The sequence below is a fragment of the Aspergillus melleus genome (assembly GCF_016097325.1).
Source record: "Aspergillus melleus strain CBS 546.65 chromosome Unknown contig1, whole genome shotgun sequence".
In the NCBI taxonomy this organism is placed as follows: Eukaryota; Fungi; Ascomycota; class Eurotiomycetes; order Eurotiales; family Aspergillaceae; genus Aspergillus; species Aspergillus melleus.
This window is the reverse complement of record NW_025763370.1, coordinates 2,754,753-2,769,690: the sequence shown is the minus strand read 5'-3', so window position 1 is coordinate 2,769,690 and position 14,938 is coordinate 2,754,753. Positions and strand designations below refer to the sequence as shown.

The 14,938-nt window shown below is 50.9% G+C and overlaps 5 protein-coding genes across 5 annotated transcripts; 2 read left to right on the top strand and 3 right to left on the bottom strand.

The window, feature by feature from the left end:
• Positions 1-1,180: 1,180 nt before the first annotated feature.
• On the top strand, positions 1,181-5,395 carry LDX57_000971 (uncharacterized protein; the record flags this gene model as incomplete). Its single annotated transcript, XM_046082618.1, has 3 exons — positions 1,181-2,785; positions 2,848-3,153; positions 3,210-5,395. 3 exons carry the CDS (start codon positions 1,181-1,183, stop codon positions 5,052-5,054), a joined length of 3,756 nt encoding a protein of 1,251 aa, XP_045938575.1. The 3' UTR covers positions 5,055-5,395.
• A 519-nt stretch (positions 5,396-5,914) lies between these two features.
• On the bottom strand, positions 5,915-8,416 carry slx4 (the record flags this gene model as incomplete). Its single annotated transcript, XM_046082617.1, has 1 exon — positions 5,915-8,416. One exon carries the CDS (start codon positions 8,414-8,416, stop codon positions 5,915-5,917), a length of 2,502 nt encoding a protein of 833 aa, XP_045938574.1.
• A 669-nt stretch (positions 8,417-9,085) lies between these two features.
• LDX57_000969 (EKC/KEOPS complex subunit CGI121/TPRKB) lies at positions 9,086-9,802 on the bottom strand (the record flags this gene model as incomplete). Its single annotated transcript, XM_046082616.1, has 3 exons — positions 9,086-9,400; positions 9,455-9,577; positions 9,644-9,802. The coding sequence occupies 3 exons, from the start codon at positions 9,800-9,802 to the stop codon at positions 9,086-9,088; spliced, it is 597 nt and encodes a 198-aa protein (XP_045938573.1).
• Positions 9,803-10,118: 316 nt separating this feature from the next.
• On the top strand, positions 10,119-11,206 carry LDX57_000968 (Bax Inhibitor family protein; the record flags this gene model as incomplete). The annotated part of the gene is made up of 2 exons (XM_046082615.1): positions 10,119-10,648; positions 10,723-11,206. The coding sequence occupies 2 exons, from the start codon at positions 10,119-10,121 to the stop codon at positions 11,204-11,206; spliced, it is 1,014 nt and encodes a 337-aa protein (XP_045938572.1).
• Positions 11,207-11,772: 566 nt separating this feature from the next.
• On the bottom strand, positions 11,773-13,542 carry LDX57_000967 (alpha-amylase; the record flags this gene model as incomplete). Its single annotated transcript, XM_046082614.1, has 2 exons — positions 11,773-12,465; positions 12,535-13,542. The coding sequence occupies 2 exons, from the start codon at positions 13,540-13,542 to the stop codon at positions 11,773-11,775; spliced, it is 1,701 nt and encodes a 566-aa protein (XP_045938571.1).
• Between the last annotated feature and the right edge of the window lie 1,396 nt (positions 13,543-14,938).

Genomic DNA, 14,938 nt, shown 5'->3' with positions numbered 1-14,938 from the left:
CTCGGTATGCTTGTATACCAGGCAAGAGGTGATACCTGGACGAACCAAACTAAGCGGATCGCAAGCTCCAAGAAGATGTGGGTTTGAACTAGTAGCTGTTGGAAGGGAGGGCAAAAAGAAAGACTTCTGCGTATATGCTCTTCTCGTACGTTGCCCTCTATCGACAAGTTCTACTTCAGTTCAGCTAATCCTTAGTATCTATGCAGGACAAGAAAACCTCTTTACATCTTCTCATCAGATGAATAAACTACAGACATGAACATAGACATTGATAAAGTGAAAGAAAAGCCCATAATGCCACAAAGGCACATTGTGACCGTCGTTGTTCCTCGATCCTCACAGCTGGACTCGACAAAGGAACATGTCCTCGTCTTTGATACATTATCTTCCTTCTTGGACAGACAACCGGCATTGTTTACCACAATGCTGCCTTGTCCCTCGAGGACTGTCTCACTCAGTCTTGTGCGCATTGATGTCATTATGTTCGTCCACTGAGGCTTTGTTTTCCTGGAGCTTTCCGCTTTCACCAGTCCAAAAAGTTGGGACGACGTGGGGGCCCCATACAAACGAGAAGGAAGATTCCAGGAAGATAAATAGGTGGGGGGTGCAGTCGCCGGAATCTTCCACTCGAGGGTATGAATCTCAAGCGACCACCGCCATTATAAAAGATAAGGAATCTTCCACTCAACCGTCAACTTCCTCACTTCCATCCTTTCAACTCAGATCTCAACAAGCAGCGCATTCAAAAGGTGATTTTTTAAGAGAAGACCAAGACTCTCTCGTCTCTATCCCTCTCTTATTGCATTGCTTAGCTTCATCTTCACTGCAGTTGAATTCGAAGGCCAAGTATCGACCATATCAATCTATCTTTGCTCTGCTTCATTTCTTCATCTTCTGTTCCTAACCATCTCAACAACCGGGCTAATCCATAGCTGAACGGAATCAGCATCGATTTGAAAAGACAAGGAGAACTCCTTTCGTAGGCTAAGTATCAACCGGATCAACATCCCGTTGCTTTGCTCTAATCCCCTCTATCTTACCTTGTTTTTCTCTACTCTACTTTCCTCTATCCTGTATTGCTTTGCTCCGCTCTGTTTAACTCCACTTTCCTTCATCTTTCTCACATCCTGTAACCCAAGCCCAACTTATTATCTACCCCGATTCACAAAGCGTCTTCAAAATGGTCAAGCGCACCGCAGAAGAGGCCCACATTGACGAGCCTGTTCGTCAAACCCGCCGCGCTTATTCTCAGTCCCAGCAAGGAGGCGTTGCTGCTGCCCCTGTTCATGAACTTATTGATGTCGATGCCTATACCCGTGACTTTGCCCATGTCAGCCCCGAGCAAGGAGAAACTGCTTCTGCTCCTGCTTACTCCTATGTCGATGGCGATGACAATGCCAACGTGTATTCCCAAGCTCATGTCAATACCAGCCCCCAGCAAGGAGAATTTCTTTCTGCTCCTGCTCCTGATTTTGCCTACGACGATGCCAATGCTTATTCCGCTGCCTTTGTCAATTCGAGCTCCCAGCAAGAAGGATTTGCATCTGCATCTGCTCCTGCTCCTGCTTATGGCAACGTCAGCGCCCAGCAGGAAGAATTTGCTCCTGCTTCTGGTTATAACTATACCGGTGCCGAAGCCAATGCCCCCGCCTATGTCAATCCCAACCCCTTTGACAATATCCATGGCCGTCCCTATGTCAGTTCCTATGCCCATCTTTATGCCGACCCCAATGCCAATGTCAACCCCACTGTCAATCCCTACAATCCCTACTTCCCCCAGCCTCTAGCAGAGCCGGCCTCTGCGCAGCAGCTCTCTCCCGTCATCACTCCAGAACCCACTTATGACGGGAGCAGCGCTCAGGTGCCTGTCGAACAGACGGCACTGGATACGGAGGCTGGTGGAAGTAGCCGCAGACGGGGAAGTGTAACGGCAAGAGGGAAAGGAAAAGCTCGCGCTGGAGCCAGTGCGCGGGTGAACCGGGAGTCTCAGGCCAGCAAGAACTCTCAGCAGTTCAGAGCGACGCACCTTCGCGGTGCGACCCGAGCTGCTGCTGCTGCTGCTGCTGCTATTCCCGCTACCCCTGTTGCTCCAGTTCCTCATACTCCTCGTACTCCTGCTCCTCAATTTTTTGGGGCGGAGGGGGAGGGTGGGCCTAGTAACTGGGCAGAGACCGCGGGAAGACCTATCGGCCTCGAGGATTATATATTGGAGGAAGACGAAGATCCCTTCCTCGGGGGCACCAATGCCAACGGCAGCGTCGTTGCTGGGCCTAGTAATTGGGCACAGACCGCTGGTAGACAGATCGGTCTAAAGGATTATACGCTGGATGGAGACGAGGTTCCCTTCATCGAGGATGACATCGTCGAGGACGATAACGACAGCGTCGGCAATGTGGATGAGAACGTCGAGGACAACGTTGACGACAACGTTGATGATAACATCGATAACCACATTGACGACGACGATGTCGACCCGGACGCAATCATCCTCGAAGAAGAGAGCGAAGAGGGGGAGGATGAAGCAGCAAGAAAGAGAAAGAAGAAGAAGAAGGGGAAGGGGAAAGCGAAAGCGGCAGGCAAGAAACGCAAAACGCGCCGCAGGAAGTTCGAGGACGAAGTCGATCATTCCAAGATCATCCGGGACAGGCAGCAACCGAGCATCGATGCGCATCTAGCATGGGAAGCAAAGTGCCAGGCATACGCGGAACAGGGCAAAGAGGTTCCCCAGAAGCTCGCGAAAGAAAAGCCCAAGTCTCGGACGGGAACATCGTGTGATCGCTGCGTGGTGAGTTTGACTTGACTGACTTCCTCTGCCCTGATGAGAAATCCGAATTAACTCCATTTTAGATACTCCGACTTTCCTGCGACCCCGACCCCTTTTGTTGCAAAAATTGTCAGGAAGTTCGAGGCGGTGCAGCGACGTGCAGAGAAACCAGAAAAAACACGAATATAACGGAAAGACGTGGCGAGGTAGAGCTCGTCACAGAGGCGATGTTGGATGAGATCCATGAGAGGAATGGAATTATATATAATCTGCGCGTACTCAGGAACAGCCTGCTAACTGACAACGGCTTGCTGGAAGTGTGTATCAAACGACTGTGCGCTCAGCTGAGACGCGCAGGCCTCGAACCCGACTTGGGAAATTTTATACAGGTACGTGCGGACCATTTCCACCTTAGCTTATTTCTTCTAATCGTCACCTTCCCTAGGCGTACTTTCATAATCAACCGGCTCCCAACGTCCACGGCGTACAGAGCATGCCCGGCAATGAGCCCGTTTCCGATCCCGGCATGGCGGCAGGTCCGATGCAGGGGCACTACACCGCGCACAATCAACCCGCGGTTCCTCCAGTGCCCCAGGGACCTCCTCCCCATGCTCAGGGACAGAACGGTCCTAGACTGATGCCGCCTGCCGAGATTGCGGGGCCTTCGCACGTCAACGACCAGACCATGCCTCAACAGATGGGTTGTATGCGAAGGCCTGCCGCCAACGATCAACTTACTGGCTGGCAGGGAATGACCACTGGAAACATGCCTTTCCAGAATCCTTACCAGGCTGTTCCCAGTCAGGCTCAGGTTGATCCTCGGCAGGTTGGTTCTTATCCGGGCATGCTCACTCCACACGCTCAGCGGGCCCAGATGTTTATGCAGCCCCCGACTGCTGCATACCAATCGATGCAGACTAACGTCAACCAGTTCCAGCAGGGCGCGGTGCCTCAGCAGACCATGCCTCCTCACAATTCAGGCGTAGGTCTCTCCGGCACTGTCGACCCCAACTGGGACGACAACGCAGCTCAAAACCCTACCGGGGTTACCAATTGGACGGGCGTCGGTAACCAGCCGATGGGTCCCGCTGACAGAATGGGACTTCCAGCTATGAGTCCGACTGTCGGGACCATGCCCAATCCCACCCCGGTTAGGAATGAGTTCGACGATCTGTTCGATGCGGAAAGGGCCCAAGCCCAGGACCCCAGTCCCATCGGAGATGCCGACGATGCATCTCTACACGATGAGGGTCAATTCCAGAACGACGACGAAGGCTATGATCCAGCTTCGACGTCTGCAGAGTACCCAGGGACCGGTGAATATCCCGAGGGCGGCCCCGCTGACCAATGCCAGGTTGGCGGGGTGAATCTGGAAGGCCTGACCAGCATAACTGGCCTTCCAGAACAGCCTCAGGACCCCGGTTCCTTCGACTCTGTCCAGACCCAGCTGGATGAAGTTGCTGCGGACATTGTTCAGTTTCCCCCCGATGTTGCGTCGCACATCTTCTCATCGGACGCCATGCCCGCGGGTCCCGCGGGCAGTTTGATCTATCATGAAGAGTCGACCCGTGACGAGGGAGCAACCCCTGGTGACGGATCGAACCTTGAGGAGCTAACTCCGGTGCCGAGAGACATGTGGGAAGAAGCTGAACAGCTGCGTGACGAACCGGTGGAAGACCAAGCCCGGTTCGAAGCCCGCGCCGCAGTCAATCAGCCGTCTTCTGGAACGGAGGGTATAATCCTGGGCGAAGTTGAGCAGGAGGCATTCTGGGGGCTGCCAAACAGCTTGGACGACATCAACCCCTCACTCCTCGTTGCGAATGCCCTTGACCTCACTGCCCCGGCCCACCACGAAGTATATATGCCATCGTTCCCCAACGATGCTAGTGGGCTGGAAGGTCAGGGCGAGGAAGTAGAGGGCCGTCCAAGCGAGGCAGCCCCTGCCTCCGGAGAACGCCAAGAAGAGGAGGAAACCGCGCAGCAGGTGCCTAATGACGAGGCACCTGAGGGACCCTACGACGATGCCGACGACGACTCAGACTCGTTGTTCGCGGGCGTAGACGATAACGGCCCGGACGAGTTGGTCGAAGCTGGGGCATTTGAGGGTCCCACGATTGCGCAGGGAGTCGCCGCGGAGGAGAGAGTCGCCGTCGACAGCGACGACGATACCTACGCCACCGACGACTCCGTCGTTAGTCTTGCTGCTGGGCGCATACAGAGGAAGAGGCAACGCAGCCCTCCTGGCCACCTCGATAACGATACGAGGGACAGGAAGAGGCAGCGTCGCTGAGGCTCTTGCTCGCAGCCTGAGGACGCGACGGAGAGGAAGAGGGTGGCATAGGTAAGTCGCCGCTGTCATATATGGATCATATGGGTTTCCTTTTTTGGATCTTTCACGATGTATAATGTTTTCCTGTATATAGTTTTCCTTTTCTTTCTCCTGTTTGACGATCTTTCTTTGTTGCTTGTTTGTGTGTTTCCTGATACCCTGCACATAGAAGGCGTTAGATTTTTTTTTGGATTGCTTTTCCCTTTTCCTGATACCCTTGCATTTGCATTTCAATGGCGTTTGGAGACTGTTTGTGTGCTGTTGGATTGCTGTTGTTTTCTTGACATCTTTGCGCATAGAAGGCTTTGGGTGCTGTTTTGTACTTTTGGGTACCTCTGCGTATAGAGGGGTTTGGGTATTGTTTAATGTTTAATGTCTAAATGTTTATATCTCTCTCTTTTCTTTATATGTACGATTTATCATTTGTATATAGATGAAATCATGACGGATTATCTGACAAGTTTTGTCTTTCCTACTAAAAGATTTTGCTTTGAGCAACGGTAAGTAGTACAGTCGGCATCAAACTAAGCAAGCTCATACATAGAATGGGAGCCTCAAAAAATCCAGTATAATTTGATCAAGGATGATACCCAGACAAATGGGTATTCTCGAGAAAAGATATCATTATTCATTGCTGATCCATCCTCAATCCAAGTCCATCTAGAACCCCCATTCCAGGTTCTCATCTATCATATAACCAAACCCAAACCAAAGATATTCAACGCCAGTCCCAATGCTTGATATACAAGAAATTTACCTATATATACACAAATACAAGAGAAGAAATGTATAGAAGACGAAACAATCTAGCAGAGCCAAAATCATCGATAGCAGCAACAAATACTGTGATTTTCGCACCACTGTCGCACGAATCCGGCCCCGACTTCTCTGTCCTCGGCCACGAGCGCCAGGCCCTCTGTATTCAACCAGCCTGTGAAGTCCTCTAGGATGATCGGATCATACATCAGCATCTTCTCGTGCCAGGTGAGATGCTTGTGGGGAGCATTGGAGGCGCGATGTTGAGCCTGAGTCCGGACGGCTTTGGTGATCTGGTTGGCTAGATCAGGCGGAGCGCTGGGTTTGGTGGGCTGAGGGGCAGCTGATTGTTGGAGGTGTGATCGTGTGGTGCTGCGAGTTGGAGTCGACGGAATTGGAGACATAGGTAGCGACAGCCTCTCGGTGGTAGGGAAGGTGTATCGGCTCAGGAGTCTGCTTGGAGAGGGGGTGAGCTCGTCTTCGGAGTCTTGGATTTCCTCTATTTCGGCAAAGGAACGTATGGAGGGGGCCTGTGATGATTCAAGCTGAGAGGCGGTTTGCTTGGTACTAGCTTTGAAGGGTGATGTAGATGGCTTGGTTTTCGATTTCGTCGTGGGTTTTGATGATTTGCTTGGTTGGGACTTCGTGGCTTTTGTGGTAATCGTTTGAGAAGCACTGGCAACCTTGCGGGTCCTTTTACCGGTTGTTTGTGATTGGGTTGGGGGATCTGTTGTTGGCTTCGATGGTGCATTGTCCTGCTTATGATCCCGATCCACGCTCACGCTTGTAGCATGTTTGGATTCCCAGCATTTCTGAAGCAGCTCGATCATTTTCTTGCGGCTTTTGATGGCCTTGAACCCATAATCTGCCACCTGCCTGGATAATTCGGCGTCTGTAAATCCCGCATATCGAGGCATTTGGGGAAGAGATTCCGTAGGCTGAGTCTTCTCCTTAGGTCCCTCTACTGGGTTTGTGTTCTGTCTCGCTATTTGAAACAGCTCTTTATCGGAGAGTGACGTCTTTTGAGGTTCCGGCACTTCATTGTAGCTTGAGACATCGGGTGTAACATCAGGTGTAACGTCAGGCTCCTTGCTCTGTTTCTGCTTTGAATCAGCCCAAAATTTGTTGGTATTGATAGATGAGAGTTTAGGCAGATCAGGCGATTCTGATAGATCGACGACTTCGACCTGAGCTAATGACCCCTCCGAATCTCTCGCCGCAACGGACCATAGGTTTCTCGGTGTCGTAAAACGAGAGACTGTGGTCGTGGAAGATGGTTTGAACCACGGGCCTCGAGGAGTTGACGCGGATGTGATGCTTTTCTCCGACTCAAGCATTGCTGCTTGCATTTCTTTTAGCAGGGTTGGAGAGTCTTCTCGTTGCAGCTGACTGCAGGTTCCAAATACGAGATCTTGGTCATCAAGGCACTTGGCAGCCGCTTCAGGGGAAAGAACAATGAACTCGGGTTCCTGAGGCTTTGATTTCCCTTTTCCTTTCGATTTTGTTGTTTTAGTTTGGACAGGAGTGGAATCTTTCGTGGTTGCCAAAAGACCCGAGCTTTCCGTGAGGTTATCGTTATATTGTGCCGTTACTCGGGCTGTGAGTGTCGTCAGCTTTTTGGGCTGTTTCTGTCTCCTCTTCTTGGGCCCCGGAGCATTGGAAGATTGCTCTTCTTCAGTGGACGGCTTGTCCTCCTCGGAGCTCCTTTGTCTCGATTCAGGATTGAGCCTAGAATCGACGAGTTCGATTCGTCTCCGCTTTGTGATGAAGCCATCCTCGGGAATTCCAGAACTGGTTTGGGTGAGCGAGGAACCTCCGCTGAAGTTATAGTCTGCTAAAAGAGATCCAAATCCATTCGATGTGTTGTCGCTCACTCCTTCAGCCCTGCCTGTCTCGACGGCCTGTTCCATCGTGTCTTTAGTGGGCGTCCAATCCAACCTCCGTTTCGTAGCTGCCTCCAATTGTAATCCTTCCTTTTCCCAGTCAACCGGATCCTTGACGGATGTTCCGCCTGACGAAGATTTCGGGGTCGATGGGCGTTTGGTTTTCTCATCGGACTCTTTTGGCTGCACATTCCCAGCCTTCGCAACCCGTCCCGACAGAGTTTTGTTATTCGTGGCAGTTTTCGTGCTGGGCCTTCCACGCTTTTTCGGGCCCTCCGCGGACTTCGCTTTCGTAGCTCTTGGCTTTTTCGGCACCGTTTCTTTCTGATTATGATCCGACGTTGCAGTTTCTAGGCCTTCTTGCCCCTTGTTCGTGGCTTTCTTCCGTCCTCGTGTCGGTTTGTTCCGTGAGATTGTTTCCTCCCCCTCCACATCAATATTTCCTGAATTTGCGTCTCTCCCATTGAGCGCTTTGATTCCCTTGACGTTCGACCGTTTGGCGCCGGGATTGTCGGTGGTGAAGAAGCGGGATTGCGAAGGAGGTCGGAACAATTCTGATGGCGACAGAATTGGCGATAGTTCATCTAATGGATACTCCGGGCCAGAAGTAGCGTGCGCTGGAGTGTGAGACGAAGGCTGCTCCGGCGAAGAATCAAGCAGGATGACGTCTGCCGCGGCACTCATGGTAGCAAGCGCGTAACAACGCAGCAACGTTAGTGCGGTTAAAGGGATAGCATGGAAGATAGAAGATGCTTAGAAGGTAGGTCGAGCTCGCGAACAGATCTTCCCCTTATTCTGTTCCATGTCGTCAATCTCTTGAGTGGCTTCGCCAGGGAGGATTGCGGACAAAAGCTGGAGGAAATCACGGAGGGTTTCTTGGCACAGTTACGGGATTACCGGATTCGGACATGTCAAACGGTGGGCAGGGCAACCGTTGGCATCCGGTCAAATGAGTGTCAAACAAAGTATTATTTCTAGCTATGGTTCTATTCAATATTTTAGACATATCACATGAGTTGGACCGTGATTGAAAGTCCAGGATCGTGATTTTTCATCGTTCAGTCATAAGCACGGCGGCGTAAGAGCCGCACCTTCCCAAGCACACTGTGTTCCCATTGATCGTCGACGACCGTGTAGAAGGAGATGCCACAGGTCCATCGCGATTGTTACGAGTCTGCCGCCATGCTGTGACTTCCCAGCAACACCTCACCGAGGAGAGGCGAGACATGAGCGCTGGAAGGTCCTCCGAGCCAGTGTCGGGACGCGGTCTCTCCAAAGACCATTACTGGATTCGATGTCACTCGCCAGCTCGGAAAGCCTTAATAATTTTATCGCCGGTGTACCCGCAACTAATCAAGTCGCTCCCCGCAGCGCGATGGCGGCCAGCACGGAAAGTTCAAGTCGTTTCATTTGGTCATCTTGAACACCATTGGCTTGGTTCCCCGGAGTAGTATTCAATGCTCCCAGCTTGTAGGCCTTCTTGATCTTCGCGACGTCGGCGATCTGGGACAATGTCTCGTCGTTGAACGGCACCATAGAGCCCTCAATGTACTGCGACAGATGCGCCGCTACTGTGTCGTGTGTGACGCTTGGGTCCACGGAGACCTTGATCACAAGCAGATCCTTTGTTGAGTCCGTAATGCCGAATTTGCGGAACGAATCGGCGATCTGTATGCGATTAGCTTAAAAGCATAACAAATCTTCATCTGCTAAGAAACATACGTTAGTGGTTGGATTCAAAGCGAACACGGTCTCCGAATGGACATTGCGCGACTTGAGACGGTCATTCAGATAGTCATTCACTGCTCTGAAGACGGCCGAAAGAGCATGCGTTTTTGATAGGACCTGGATGTGGTGGTTAGGCCAATCTCAGCCATTCTAAATCCGGTTGACTGTGCAGATATTCCGTACCATGCTCGCGTCAATGAAGGCATATTCAAACTCCGCGTTCCCCGAAATAAGCTGCTGTCGCAAAAAGGGTGCATTCTTCAGGTCACGGTATAAGGCTACATGGACCGGCAACGAGGATGGAAGATGAGAGAGGTTGATCGTTTCCAATGACGCGGACATGTTGGCGAGATGACACGATGGCCCATAAAACGGTGACTCAATTGTCGCGAGTGCGAGAAAACCGTAGAACGAGGCGGAAATGGCTCGCCGAAGGGAGAAAATGGCAGGTTTGCGACGGAGATACCCAAACCCCTCCCCCGCCAAACTTATCGCCGAGGCCGAGTGAGTCAGCAGGCCCCCACGTGACTGCGCTTCTCGAACTTTCGGGTGCCCGTAGTCAAGTTGGCGGACAATCGCTGACTGATATCATCGCTCTTCTTAAATACATCTTGCTGTGACCTTGCCCATCCAGCTTGGACACATTACCATCACAATCATGGCTTTCTTCCTACGGCGCCCGTTTGCCGTTCCAACGGCTCTTCGCCAAGCAGCACCGAAAGCTGCGAACAACGCCCGATTCCTCCACAACTCTCCCATCAAGCCTCAATCCAAGCCCGTCGGTTCCGCTTCGCCTTCCATCTTCTCGAAATCCAGGCAAACCTTCCAGAATGCCTTCCGTCGCACATACATGCAGCCCTCCTACAATGCCTACGGCGGTGGCAACGTTACTCAAAAGCTGCTCTACGGAGCCGCCATCGTTGGTGGAACGGTCCTGGCGACGAACTTGGTCTTCAACCGTGAGACCCGAGAGGATGGCGGCATGCCTCCGTACGAACGAAGCTACCTGAACGACACTTTCTTGCACACTGGACTCGGACTTGGTATTATTGGTATTGCTGCTAGAGCTCTGCACATGAACGGATGGTCGTACCGCCTGATGTCTATGAGCCCTTGGGCCGTCATTGGTCTCGGCTTGGTTGGCAGCATTGGAACCATGTATGGCACTTTGTACACTTCTCCCGACAAGTGAGTATTCCATCTTCATCCCCTATACTTCATCAAATTTGTTAAAAAGGGACAAGAGACTAACAATCATATAGCTACCTGATGAAATATGGTCTCTGGGCTGGCTTCAACGTTACCCAGGCCGCGCTTCTCTCGCCCCTGCTGTTCATGCACCCCGCTCTGCTCGCCCGTGCCGGTCTCTACACTGTCGGAATGATGGGTTCGATCGCTTTCGTCGGTGCTACCGCCAAGCAGGAGAAGTACCTGTACCTCGGCGCTCCTCTTCTCGCTGGTGTCACCATCGTTGCTCTCTCCGGTCTCGCTCCTCTCGTCATCCCCGCCACCGCCGCCCGTACCCTGATGTGGTCCGAGAAGATCTGGCTGTACGGTGGTCTCGCTGTCTTCGGTGGTTTCACTCTCTACGATGTCCAGAAGATCCTGCATCACGCCCGCCTGGCCGAGCGCGGTCTTGTCCGCCGTGACGTCGTCAACGAGAGCATCAGCCTCGAGTTGGACTTCATCAACATCTTCGTCCGTATGGTCCAGATCCTGGGCATGCAGCGCAACAACCGGAAGTAGATGACACCTTGTCAAAGGGACTAAATGCCCTTCAGGGACTACCTGGGGTCTGATCGCGTCGGAAAAATCTTGTTCAAGTCGGCCGTCTGAACATTTTCGGTGACCCAATATAATAAATCCGGAGGAACATGGATACTGGTTTGCGTTTGCTTTCTTTTGCTCGCATCTCTCGGGCCTCCTTTGTACTTTTACGCATGCATTGTGGCTATGGTTTAATGGCATATGTTTGGATTTTTGGCAGCAAGAAACGCCCTTTGCTTCAACCAGTCAACCATTAACCTATTCTTGGCTAGGGGCACGGCGGAGAAATCTGCCGGGGGACTAGGCATTTGTTTGTTAAGGAATGGTTTATCTTATAGATCCACTCCACTCTCTTATAAAAAAATGATAAAAAGATTCAAATTTCCTCGTTCAATTATATCATCAAGTATGAAAACCTGAATTTCGGTACTAGTTCTATTTGTACTGTTATGTGCAGCTGCGAATTTGAATACTACTAATAAAGACTCCTTGAGACAGAAAAGACAAAGGCATGGCCTCCCATGAACAGCCCTTACCTTAGATAGCTATGCCACGAACAAAACCTGGTAGACAAACAATGACACCCAAACCCATGAAATGAATCGGCGACTGTCCAAGACGACCGAGATCCCAGACCCCGACGTCAAACCAGAAGAAGACGAGGAAGAAGCAGATGCCGACGCCGACGCATTCGGCTTCTTTTTTTCAAAATCCCGATACGACACATTCGCACTCTCATACCCACACAACCCACTCCCATACATCAGATTCGTCGGATAAAGCACGCGCGGCTCCCCCTTGTCCATATCCAGCCTCAGCTCCCCCATATCATTAATCGTGTACGTCTTGCACGTGAACACGTCAATGACCACATAAGACGGCTGGTATCCGTTCATCATTCGGACCGTGTACTCGCCACTCTGCGACCCCTGCGTGGACAGCAACATCACGACCTGATGTCCTTCGCGGCCCTTGCGGAATCCCATCTCGCTGAGACCCTTGTAGATTGGGTAGGTCTGGGTATTCAGGTATTCCGGGTCGACGCGGGAGGCGTGCTTGCGGAGTCGGTTTAGCGTGGTGATTGCTTTGTATAGGGGCGCTTGGGTGTCGTAGCCGGAGAGCCAGAGGGCTTCGCGGTTCTGGGGGTCGTGGCTGCCCGAGAAGTGCTGTTCTTGGCCTTGGTAGATCATGGGGATGCCGTCGAAGAGTAGGGTGAAGGTGATGATGTTCTTGGCGAGCTGGAGGAGTGGAAGGTCAGGTTCTAGAAGTAGAGGAGGAGGCTAGTCAGAGATTAAATGCTTGCTTACTGTCATGTCGTCTTTGAGACTGGCGAATCGAGCAATGTCATGGTTCTCGGAGAATGAAGTCATTGCGGTTACATCGGGGCAGTTGTTCTTCATCACTTCTACCTGGTTCGGGAGCGAGCTGGTATTGCCTAGGGTGAAAGCGTCCAGAAGAGAATAATAGATGGGATAGTTCGGAAGGCTGGTTAGCTTGTCCTGGTAGCCACAGATCTTTTTAACTGATTTGTCGAACACCTCCCCCGTGATAAACGTATCCGCTTCCTCTTGAAACGCAGGCAGAAAGTCCGGAGTAACATGTTTCGCGGCGTCTAGACGCAACCCATCGATCGAATAGTTCGAGATTGTCTCTTTGATCCACTCCTGCAGCATGGCTTGTACCTGCTTGTCCTCCGTCTTCAGATCCGGAAGTGGCACGATTTGGTCTCCGGTCCAGCATTTCTGGGCAAGTGGGTAATCATCATAGTCCGTGATCTTGCAGTACGGGTGGAAATATTTCGCATCATTGAAAGGGTGGAGACGCGAGTAATCGATATCAGCCATGGAGTCTCCATCCTTGATGATATAAGCCATGTTGTTGATCACCGTGTCCATCATGAGGTACATTCCGCGATCGTGCAGAGCCTTACTCAGATCAAGGAGATCTTGTTTGGTTCCAAAGTGCGAGTTCAGTGTGTACATGTCCTCAATCCAGTAACCATGATAGGCCTCGCCGTAGGGTACACGGCCTTCCACGTTTTTGACGATAGGTGAGATCATAACAGCATCGAAACCCATGTTTTGGATATAGTCGAGTTGGTTTATCATTCCTCGCCAGGTTCCACCGCAATAAAGACCTTGTGTCGTGTTGCAGCTGTGAGATGTAGAGCCATCAGTGCGCGCGAACCGGTCTGTCATGGTCTGGTAGATTGTCCGCGACTTCCAGGCTTTCGTATTTGCTGCTTCGCTTGGGGTGAATACACCCATAGCTAGAATGAAGCAGAACCATCTTGGTAACCGTGCCAGGAGGAACATTGTATCAAGTCACTCTAGCGGAATATTAAGACTCGACAATCCATATACTCATTATTTTTTGCCAAGAAAGTGTGGTCCTTTTCTGTGATATCATAGAATCCTTGCAAACTGAGAGTAAATGATAGACTCGAAGAAGGTTGTGCAGAAAACCTCAGATGAATAGGGGCATTCTCTTCAGAAAGGAAGTGAGCGAGGGAACAGAAATTGGTAAAATAGGAGGTTGGTAGCCAAAACGAACAGAGGCAATTCCACCTAAGGAAATGATGAAAGAGAAATAGACGATTCACAGTAAAGCCGACGAGGGGTAACGCTAAAGTCCAAGGAGACTTCTTTAATCGTACTCCTTGACAAGGGACGGTCCCTTCCTCATAGACCTCGTAAATAGGCTTGAGTCTATCAGAATCTTTGTGCATAGTGAAATGGATTACCTGCTTTACTACAGCAATTGATGTTGTTCTACTGCATGCATAGCCCTTTAATAACACCAGATGTAACCACTGTCCATTGTGCAGAATTGGTGTGTAAGAGGCCCAAGAGATTAACTGGCTGAGACCAGAACCATTGATTATTGGTAGTCATCATACCCATAGTAGGGGTGGATTACATCTCTTGATCCTGCTGTCAGCGAAGCGATATCATTTGCTCGAGCGTGGTGTCACCCTTTCGTGTGAGCTCCTGCTCTCCTCTCTGGGAGAGAACAAGAGGTCCCGATCATCCAGTGGGGGCAGCACAGTTACTCGTGCGCAAGGAGTGGACTATGGGTATAATCTGGTGAATGAAGGAGTATCCCGACTCCGGTTCCCCAAGATTAAGTCCCCAGAGTTGTGCACAAGTCAACTGAAGAAAGTATCCCATAGTCCATTTTGATACCGAGCAAGTGAATTTGCAATTCGCATTTTATCTTCCTTGTCGTGTTATTCTGAAGTGAATAGATATATACTCGAATAATATCAATTGGGCCGAGTCGAAGGGTGGATGCAAGCAAGGGGAGAAGGGAGAGAAAGCCGGGAGCGAAATCTACAATGGGTCGATGGTAAGCACGACCACGAGATGAAACATATGGTTAGCTTCCTTGTAATTCCATTCCCAAACGATATATCCGTGTGCAGTTGACAAAATGAAATTTCAAGTATACTCAAATCAGCTTGCCGGGAAATGAGCAAATTTCTCTCATACAGACAGGCGCACTGATCACCAATCTTGTCGCCCTTGCAGCATGGACGGGATAGGGACGAGCCTGCAGCAGGGGCTTGTTCATTCAACTTAGGGCTGAAAGTACCAAAAAGTTTAAGGAGCTCATACACTAAACAGATGCGTGTCTGAGACTAGACCTCCTTTCCCAGATTAGATAAGTTGCATCATGTCCACAATTCATGCTGCCATTGCTAACAATAAT